General features: G+C 35.9%; 1 protein-coding gene across 1 annotated transcript; it reads right to left on the bottom strand.

Moving 5' to 3' along the window:
• Window positions 1–5418: 5418 nt before the first annotated feature.
• LOC106879048 (uncharacterized) lies at window positions 5419–10733 on the bottom strand. The gene is made up of 2 exons (XM_014928470.1): window positions 9838–10733; window positions 5419–5737 (listed from the first exon to the last, which is right to left on the bottom strand). The coding sequence occupies exons 1-2, from the start codon at window positions 10541–10543 to the stop codon at window positions 5442–5444; spliced, it is 1002 nt and encodes a 333-aa protein (XP_014783956.1). The 5' UTR covers window positions 10544–10733; the 3' UTR covers window positions 5419–5441.
• Between the last annotated feature and the right edge of the window lie 384 nt (window positions 10734–11117).

Raw genomic sequence — 11117 nt, 5'->3', positions numbered from 1 at the left:
GTCGATAAATAAAGTACCAGTTACGCACTGGGGTCGATGTAATCGACTTAATCCCTTTGTCTGTCCCCTCTGTTTAGCCCCTTGTGGGCAGTAAAGAAATATATATATACACACACACACACATACATATGAGGGTAGGGCTGAAAAGTTTCTGGCTTTAAGGGTATTGCAAAAGTCCTGGTTGGAAGCTGAACCTTCCAAGTTCTTTTACAGAGCTTAGAAAAACTGAAGGACTACTGCAATAAATGTGTGAATCTGAGAGGGGAATACCTGATCCTCCTGCATTTTTTTTTTACCCAAAGCCAGAAACTTTTCAGCACCCCCTCGTATATATGGAATGAACGTACATGGCCTAGTTGTTATGATGTTACTCTCATGATTACAAGATCATTGTTTTGATTTCAAGATGAGTGGTGCAATGTGTTCTTGAACAAAACACTTTATTTCACATTGCTCCAGTCTACACAGGTGTAAATGGGTAACTCTTCAATGGACTGGCAATTGCATTCTGTTCAGGGTGAATAATGGCTTGCCAGCCTAACCAGCAGAGTGATGCTATTCAAAGGCTACAACAATGTAAATGTATAACATTCAATAATCTGACCAGGAGTCCATGTCTATTGCTAAGAAAGAAAGAGCCTGATACATCGATGGTTTGTTTATTTATTTAGTTCTCTTTGTTCAGAGGACCTTAGAAAGGCCAACATTACAATGGCTACACTAATGTTTATTAGTTATTCAAAACTTGATTATTTTTCTTAGAAAATAAGAATAGCAAATCACATAATTCACTTCCATGTACTTAATATATTAACATCAGTAATAAAAGCATAAGTAAAATCAGGTAAAGACAGCTGTATGCACAACCCTGAACAGGAAGCATCCAAATTTGTGGAACCCACTTTGTGGTGATGTAAGGAGAGGAAAATATCCCACATTGGCAACTTGATTGCAGACACTGGCCTGGAATGTATCCAGGACCTTGAGGCAGTGACGTTTGGACTGAAAAGTGTGGTGGGTGGACTATGTTGCTGCAGCCCCGGTTGGAAATTGGCCATAATAATAATAAAATAAGGTTTCCAGATTTATTATTAGCCTTATCTATAGAGATGAATGAGATTTTTTTTTTTTAATACTTGGCTGTGTGGTAAGTAGCTTGCTTACCAACCACATTGTTCCGGGTTCATTCCCACTGCGTGGCACCTTGGGCGTCTTCTACTATAGCCTCAGGCCGACCAAAGCCTTGTGAGTGGATTTGGTAGACGGAAACTGAAAGAAGCCCGCCGTATATATATATATATATATATATATATATATACATACATATGTTTATATGCCTGTGTGTCTGTGTTTGTCCCCCCAATATCGCTTGACAACCGATGCTGGTGTGTTTACGTCCCCGTAACTTAGCGGTTCGGCAAAAGAGACCGATAGAATAAGTACTAGGCTTCTAAAGAATAAATCCTGGGGTCGATTTACTCGACTAAAAGGCGGTGCTCCAGCATGGCCGCAAATGACTGAAACAAGTAAAGGAGTAAATAGTGGTCCCTCAATTTATACAGTATTCACTTTGCATGGTTTCATTTAGCATTTTCCCCTTCTTTTTGTAATACTTTACATAGGTACAGGCATGGCTATGTAGTAAGAAGCTTGCTTCCCAACCACATGGTTCCAAGTTCATGGCACACTGGGTAAGTTTTTTTCTACTATAGCCTCAGGCTGACCAAAGCCTTGAGTGGTTTTGGTAGATGGAAACAGAAAAAAAGCCCATCATGTATATGTGTACCTTTGTGTCTGTGTTTGTCCCCTGCCACTCCTTGATAACCAGTGTTGATGTGTTTACATCCCTGTAACTTAGCAGTTCAGCAAAAAATAAGACTGATAGAGTAAGAACCAGGTTTTAAAAAATAAGTACTGGGGTCAATTCATTCAACTAAAAGTCCTTCAAGGTAGTGCTCCAGCATGGCCACAGTCTAATGACTGAAACAAGTACAAGATAAAAGACACACAGAATAACCGCTTCATTATTTCCATGTTATTTTTCAGTTTTCCTTTCACTTTGCTTCTTCCATTGGAAGATAATTTGATAGACCACATTCTAAATGAACTCTAAAATTAGAATTTTTTGTTTAATATTTTGTTAAATATTTTTGAGAGAAACTATAAAACAATTTTATAAAACACAAAACTGTTAAAACGATTTATAAAAAAAAATGAAGAGAAATATCAGAACTAATATAATTACTGGATCTTCAATGATTTTAAAATACACATCATACATACTAATTTTAGGGAAAAAGGCTTTATGTTATTCTTATAGAAGATAATACCCAATATTACAAATGCATAAGGCAGCAAGCTGGCAGAATTGTTAACATGCTAGGCAAAACGCTAAGTGGCATTCCATTTGTCTTTGTGTCCTGAGTTCAAATTCTACTACGGTCGAGTTTATCTTTCTTCCTTTCAGAGATCAATAAAATAGGTATCAGTTATCACTGGAGAGTTATTGTAATCGACTTACTTCCTCTTTCGAAAATACTGGCCTTGTGCCAAAATTTGAAACCCATATTACAATAATATATTTGTATATATACATATGTAACATATATGCATGCGCACGCACACATACACTCACATGTTGTACATGTTTTATTCACAACTTCCATATATTTCAAAATATATTCAAACAGGTATTTCAAGGAGTAAACAAGCTCAAATTATCAGCTGAATGATCAGAAACATGTAACTTGAAATACAGGAATTATGAGCCTTTCATTTATAATGTATTAAGTGTTCCATAATTTATCGCTTTTTGGTGAATCATTTTTATATTCTTTTATTTGTTTCAGTTATTTGACTGTGGCCATGCTGGAGCACTGCCTTGAAGGGTTTTTTAGTCGAAGAAATTGACCCCAGAACTTATTCTTTGTAAGCCTAGTACTTATTCTATCAGTATCTTTTGCCGAACCGCTAATTTACAGGGACATAACACCAACATAGTTGTCAAGCGATGGTAGGAGGACAAACACAGACACACTCAAATATATATATATATATATACACACACATGATGGGCTTCTTTCAGTTTCCATCTACCAAATTCACTCACAAGGTTTTGGTTGGACCAAAGCTGTAGTAGAAGATACTTGCCCAAGGTGCCACACAGTGGGACTGAACTCAGAACCATGTGGTTGGTAAGAAAGCTTCTTACCATGCAGCCACACATATGCCTATATATCTATACATTTTATACATTATGCCCAATAATTGTATTTATTATGCTCATTTCGATAAATAATTGTTTAAAAATTGTTTTTTGTATGACTAGTAGAAACATATCTCACTGCTTTTACATGGTTGATGCATGTAAACCATGGGACAACTATACACTTCTTTCTGAAATGATTCATCTCTGATGATCATCAAGTGACTTATTCCTAGGTGTATACATCTTCCCACACTGGATTCGAACACTAGGTCCTTTTGTTTTTCCCAAAATAAAAGTAACAATGATTTCTGATTTAGATACAAGGCTATTAATTTTAATAAATTGATGAGCCTGAGGTCAAATTCTCTTAGAGGTCAATGAGTTTTAACAGTTCTTAGATATTTTCATCAAACTACTCTTGATTGGTAGGCAAGTGTTTTTTGATAAGTTTCAGTAATGACGTTCTGTGATGCCTTCAAAGTGGTAACTGAGTTTGAAAACTGATTGAGTAGTTCTTTTGCAAGACATTTTTTAAACGTTAGCTGCTTTTCTGAATTTCAAAACCCAAGGATACTGGCTGAACATGTTATTAATTCCAAAACATCTTCTGACTCACATGTTGTCTAATTCTTGAGTAGGTCAAATGATGGTCATTCCAACAGTTATCTGCACCAGTAATTTTAGTTGGCAGCAATACCTTTTGGTCATGAGGTCTTATACAGACATAGTCCAGAAAGTGTCAGTTGATATTGCCAACAGGCTTTGAATTTATTATTCTACTGGAAGAAGGTACTGGTGATGATTAGAATGCATTCAATGTATTTGATGAGAATTAGGCTTCCATTTACAATGCATTTTCCAATGCCATTCGTTCTAATGATACTCTTCTAAACTTTGTTACCTCATCCTCCTATCACATTAAAATCTCCAAGTCAGATGATTTTTGCAGAATGTGGGTGTGACAGAATGTGACTGATGAGTAACAGTGGGAAAGAAACGAGGTACACACACTCAGCTGGATACATAATGTCACTGTATGTATGAACAATGGAGCACAAATGAGCTGAGTGAAAAATGGGGGAAAAAAAGATGGGTGTAGTGAGTTAAAAAAAAAGACTGGCTTGAATGGACATATGATGTATATTGAGAATTAGGGTAACCAGAATGATATTCACAATGTTAAGATAAATTAAAACTCCTTGATTGAAATGACGGACTCTCTCTACACAGCAGATACAAAGGGGAATTGTAACAGATAACTGGTCAAAGGAAAATAACTGAAATTTTATTTTTCCAAAAGGGTAACTTGTGTTTCTGGAATCATTGTTTCTCAGACTTATTTGATAAAGATTTTAATCTAAAATGTTCAATAATTCTTAAATCATGCAATGTAAGAACACTAGTGTTAGATTAAATGTCTTGCAGTATCCAGTTATGGACCTTTACATTCTGAGTTCCAAAATTTGCGTCAATATTCGAGAGGCAGGGAAGGGTTCTATAAAATAAAGTACCAGTTAAATACAGGACTAAATTTAATCAATGACACTCTCCTTCTCAGATATGTGGACATGTCCCAATGTTAGAAATTAGTATTCTTAAAATCATAATAAATTTACACATCCCAACCGAAATGCAGGAATTATCCTAAAACTGTTTTGCCAAGCTCATTATCGTTATTTAACAACCATATCCTACGTTGGTATGGATTGGAGAATTTGACAGGATCTGACAGGTCAGAGGACAGTGTTGAGATCCAGTGTCTGTTTTGGCATGGTTTCTATAGCTGAACTGGATGCCCCTTTTAATTCCAACCACTATACAAAGAGTACTTGGTACTTTTTCATGACATCAGCACCAGTGAGGTCGCCAAGTAGCACACAAAAAAAGTTCCTTTGATTGAGAGTGGATGTAATATTGAGGGAGGAGGCTTTATGCCAGATGTTGAGAGGCATGAGTATGACAGGAGGATAGGAACAGTTGTCTTGCTATGGAGGACACACATGGCTACCCCAGCTGGAAAAGGAGAAAAGATGGTGGTGATAAGGTGTCAGGGATTACTTTCAAGGTACAACAGGATGAATGTGAAGGGAGTGGAGAAAAGTGGAACAGGTGAGGGAGATGGACAAAGGAGCAGGTAAGTTTGCATGAGTGAAAGGCAACAGATGATTAAAGGCAAGTGAAGCAATAAAAAAAATGATAATGATTACAGATTAAAAGAAAAAGATAAGATTTATTAAAGTTTATATAAGTGTCTGAGAGAATAAATTAGGGCAGCAAATTTATCATTATTCTTAAAATGAGACCTCCACATGAATTCTGTTAATAAAGACTGAACTGTAACTTTGTCACGAGTTCCATGTTTCTGCCGCAATTTTCTCTTGACTTTTAACCACATCTTGTCAATGTTTCTGGTGTGGATTTCAGAATCATTTGGATCTTCATAATCTATATATTCATGAGTATATATCCCTTGCTGGATCTGGTCGATTTGAAGATATTCAGCCCATACATCAGACACAATATGAGTACCTGCAATGAAAATAAGAATTTTTAAACACAGTCATTAAACCTCAGATATACAGAAGTGCTGTGTTATGTTGTGCTGTTCATGCACTTTCTAGGAACACCATAAACACAAGCACTACTAGGAATTAAAACTGAATTATAGATGCAGTTCCCACAATGAAAATAATATTAGCAGTCTTAGAAACAGTGGCCTTCTTTACCAGCAAAGCATAATTATTTGTACAGGGTTAGTTGGGTGATTAAAAAGTAGGTTTAGTAATTACATGGTTTCAGGTTTGAGCTCACAGTAATGTACCTTAGGCAAGTGTACCTTCTATCATATCTCCAATCAGCCACAGAATTGCGAGGGAAATTTAGCAAGATGGAGACGAGACTGTGGAAAGTTGTTGAAAGGACTGCTCCTGTTGTTGGGCATGAAGACTTAATCTGTCGCCCAGTTTAACACCACCACCCAGCTTTTGGGTATCTTTAGAGGAGTCAACTATGTTGCCATGAATTCATTTTCCTCCATATCCCCATATTGGCAACCTACCAGAGAATACTTTAATTCTTTATACTTCATTATACTCTTTTGCTTATTCTCTGTCACACAGAAAAAGAAAATACCAATGTCCAAAATATTCATATTTTGTTTTCAGTGTTTATCTTAGAGCTAAAGAGGTGTTCTGTTACATGGTATTCTTACTTCCAAACAGAACAGGATTGGAGTTATATTATTTTTCTGGGGGATTATTCATTTTAAACACGAGATCTTGTGAATAAACCAAAATGGGTACAAAAAAAAATGGTTTGCTGTTGGACTTAACAATCAGAAGAATTGTTGAGAGTCAGGGCTAAAAATCACCAAGTAGTCTTACTATTAGTGAATTCCTCAAAAACTTTAACTGAGGCAAAAGAGAACAAAATTTTTCCAAAGTAGTAGTAGCAACAGTAATGATTCTTTATATGAGATGAGCTAAAATACCATCAAGCTTATTGAGACAGTTATTTCTTTAGAATCAATGCAGAAATCTTGGAAAGTGATATGCTTGTACCATTCCCATTTAACATCTGTCTAAAATAAGCCCTTTACACTTCAACTGACAAAACAAAGGAACCAAGGAACCCAGACTCTGTAACAAAGTCCATGTCACTTGCCACAACAATAAGTCTAAGATTATGCTGATGATATTGAGCTTCTCTGCAGACGACATCTCAGAGGTGAATGTTAAAATGAGGATGATGGTCCTTAATCTTTTGTTTGTCCAGTGTATCACAAGTGACATACAGGACATCATTCCCTGCATTCAAGCTTCAAATATGATAAACATTCTTAAATTTTCTCAACCACCAAGAAAGAAAAGCTTTATATGACTCAGAATGTATGAAATAAGGGCAAACAAAAAGTCTGAAAACAAGCATGGACGTTTAGGACAAACTTATGAAAATGCTTAGGACAGGCAAAGAGTTAACATTATAAGGAATTTTTGTAGAGGTGAGAAGGCCGAGTTGATAATTTGTACACAGGTCATGATGGCAATTTCATTGATTTTCTGTATTTCAAAACATTGTATCTTACATTATCTTAGTCCACATAACTGTCAGAAATAAGTGCCAAATTTTCTGGGAAAAAATCATTAAAAATGCTAAATCATTCTACACATTTACACTTGAGGTGGAAAGACATTCTCTGAAATTTGTCTTTTTAACACAATTTTATGGGACTATAAGAAATATGTATGTTTAAGCATTATAATTCTGAAAAAATAACTAAATAAATAAGAATAAAAAGGAGGTGACATGATCTTCGCTCTTTTTAAAAATTTTTCAGTTTAAACATTTTTCAAAATTTTTTGGCAGATTTGTCATACATATTTCTCAAAGAACCAATCACAGATGTTTAAACTGAACAAATTCTCAAAAAAAGTCAAACCTGAGAAGTTATAGAAAAAAAGGAGGTAACTCCCATCTGCCTCCACTACCATTTTTTTCTCTTGTTATGTGTGTGCAGGATTATAATGCTATGCAATAACATGCACATCCAAAGAAATTAGTTTTTTGTTACGCTAGATAATCTGCAATGCTATTCTTTTAGAAATGCCCTAAATCTCTTAAGATAAGGCTGAGGATTATCAGAGTCATTGGAGTGCCAGATAGAAGAATGTCTTGTGGAATTTGTTCTGGATCTCTTCACTCCAAGTTAGTTCAAATCCTGCTAAAGATCGGTTTTGCTTTTCATCCTTCTGGGTTGATAATTAAAGTAGCTGTTAAGTACAAGGTTGATTTCCTCTCTCTTTCTGAATTGGCAATGTTACACTGTGATAAGAAAGGTCACAGGGAATCACTCGCACTGTCTCTATTTCAGGAATTGCACAAGGGCTAGCAACCCCTTCTCATAGAAAAAAATAACATGTTATTGGAAGCAAAAGAGTAGCCCACTGTTCACCTAATTAAGTCATGAATAAATGCCAACAGCTATCTCCTTTAACCTGGAGTAAACTTTTAAAGAAACTGATTTTATTAAAAAATAAAAAAATCCTACAGATAAATTAACAATTTATTGGTGCAGATATGGCTGTGTGGTAAGAAGTTTGCTTCCCAATGACAATAGCTTGGGATTCAGCCCCACTTTGTGGCACCTTGGGCAAGTGTCTTTTTCCATAGCTCTGGGCTGACCAAAGCCTTGTGAGTGAATTTAGTAGGTGGAAACTGAAAAAGCCCATTTATATATACCTAGGTGTGTCTTTGTGTTTGTCTACCACCACTGCTTGACAACCAGTGTCGGTTTGTTTAAATATTCCGGTAACTTAGAGGGTCAGCTAAAGAGAGAAAGAGAATAAGTACCAAGTTTTAAAATAAGTACTGGGATCGATTTGTTCAACTAAACCCTACAAGGCAATGCTTCAGCATAACAGTAGTCCAATGAACTAAATTGAGTAAAAGAAATAATTTATAGAAAAAAAAATAGAAACCTTGAATCATAATCCGAAACCATATCAAAATTTAAAAACACTTTAGAGAACAAATAAAACGTGTGAGACAAGTAATCAAAAAATGTTATTGTTTTGGCTGAGATCAGCCCTGATCGAGTATTCAAAGGCATTCTAATTGTAACCTTCCTGTCTTTTAGATCAGTGTATAACGACAGCTCAAAGATCAGCAGAGCTTTGGAATAGCTATCACTAGCTCAAGTGGAAGGGAAAGGGCACGGGTTTGGGAGAAAATAATGTAGGGTAAACAAAAAAAAAATCTTAGGAAAAAATAATCATCCAGAATCATGAATCCTGATGTATGAACTGAAGAATAAAAATAAACACGATTGAAAGGGGACGAAAAGCAACCAAATACCTTGCCTTTTTCCTTCCCAATGAAATGATGACCATTCCAAAATACCGCCCCTCTTGTAGATTGAGCGAACTCGTTTTTCGAATACGGTCGATCAGGGTTAACAAGTTCTCGTTAAACATTTAATATAACTATGAGATAAAAGTAATCATGTAATTATAACTTTTGGCGGTGATGGTGAATGGAAAGAAGAAATTGTCAAATACTTGTTCTATACTGGATATACATAGGACAAGTGGCAATGTGTGAGAAGAAACGACTTTCCCCCCGGCTTATTAGCCGCAGTCATGGGCATGTGGTTAAGAAGTTCACAACCAATATTTTTTATTTTCTTTTTATAAGTGTTCAGTGTCACTACGCGGCACCGTGGGCAAGTATCTTCTACCGAAGCTCCGGGTTAACCAATGACTTGTGAGTAAACTTAGTTGAAACTGTGGAAAGCTCGTCGTGTGTGTGTGTATACATATGCATGCTTGAGGGTGTGCGCTGGTCTTTGTGTTTGCCACCCACCGCTTTACAACCGGTGTTGGTTTGTTTACGTCCCAGTAACATACAGGTTCGGCTAAAGAGACTGATAAAATAAGTACCGGACTTGAAAATAAGAGCTAGAGTCGATTTGATCGACTAAACCCTTCCGTATGACCGCAGTCCAATGACTAAGACAAGAATTACTTTTACACGAATGCATTATACGCAGATGGAAAAAAACATCTGAATAAAAATAATTTTTACATGATATGACTACTATTACTTCAGCTGTGTATAGAAATTAACCATACCAGGTAAAATCCAGCGAGTGACAATAGCTTCGAAAGCGTCTTTATTCTGATGTTCGATAGGCACCAGAAAACATTTCCCAGTTCCGCGTTCAATTCCTCCAAACACCATGTGTCCTTCTTTTTCGTGCTTTTTTTCATTGTGTTTAGATTTGAAAAATGTAAACATGCCTACTTCAACAATTATCGGTTCACCTGAATCTAAATCGAATCCACCAATTTCAGGTGGATCGTCACCTAATTCAGTCGGATGATCTTCTAGGAACCATTCGAGTCGCTCTCGGATGAAATGACACCAGTCTGATATAGTTCGTTCACCAACATCTGTTTCGTGCGACATCTCAATTTGTTGGTGTTCTCTTGACCATAAGTACATTAACCATATAAGTTTTGATAGTGATATGTGGCTTCCAGCGAATATCGAACCCTTGCGTATTGACATAATAAATCTGTCCTTTGCACATCCCCACTGCCTCCCGTCACAACTTTGCTGATAGCGGACAACTGTACACGGTTCACCACAAGTGGGACATACAATAGAATTGCTTATGAGTCTGTGTTTTGCCAGCCAAGTAACTGCTGCATCAATTGAGTTAGTCTGCGACACAATGTCAGGGAATGTCCAGCGTTCTTGCTTGATTTCATTGTCGTTCATAACATTGTTGCTAATACTAGTTGGGTTTCGTGGCCTACCAACACGACGAGGCATTGTCGAGGAAATGAATGGTGATAAAAATAATAAAGTTCACATAAAGTAAGGTTTCAAACGCCGCATTATAATAGAACACAATATTTACAACCTATGAAGCGATAGTTGTATGAACACTTAAATAGTTTCTTTCAATACATACAATTAAGGAATAAATAATAATAAAAAAATCATTCATAGTTTAGTAAACTAAATGAATTTTCAAAGTGTTAGTTTCGTATTAGTGCATTTTAAAATATTTTTTCATCAGTTTATTATCAATACTACCAATATGTCAAGTTAAAAGATTAAAAAGTGGTTTTAACATTAATATCATGGCAATGAATGATCGCCAATATCTTTATAATTACTATAACTAATTATTAATAATGTACAATAAACTGTTTTCTACAATTCGAATATATTTTGTTTTTTTTTTCTTTAACTTTGTATGAATATCAGTTGTGTTGTGAATCTTTAAATGACGCACATGTCGGAGATGTAAAATCCTCCCCCCCCCCCAAGTTTTCGGCTATGGAGATTCCGATACTGAAAAAAAATATTGGCAAATATCGCAACTTAAAATTTCAATCCC

This window comes from Octopus bimaculoides, chromosome 7 (assembly GCF_001194135.2).
Source record: "Octopus bimaculoides isolate UCB-OBI-ISO-001 chromosome 7, ASM119413v2, whole genome shotgun sequence".
Classification (NCBI taxonomy): domain Eukaryota; kingdom Metazoa; phylum Mollusca; class Cephalopoda; order Octopoda; family Octopodidae; genus Octopus; species Octopus bimaculoides.
The sequence above is the reverse complement of the archived record's forward strand: the minus strand, read 5'-3'. Positions and strand labels throughout refer to the sequence as shown.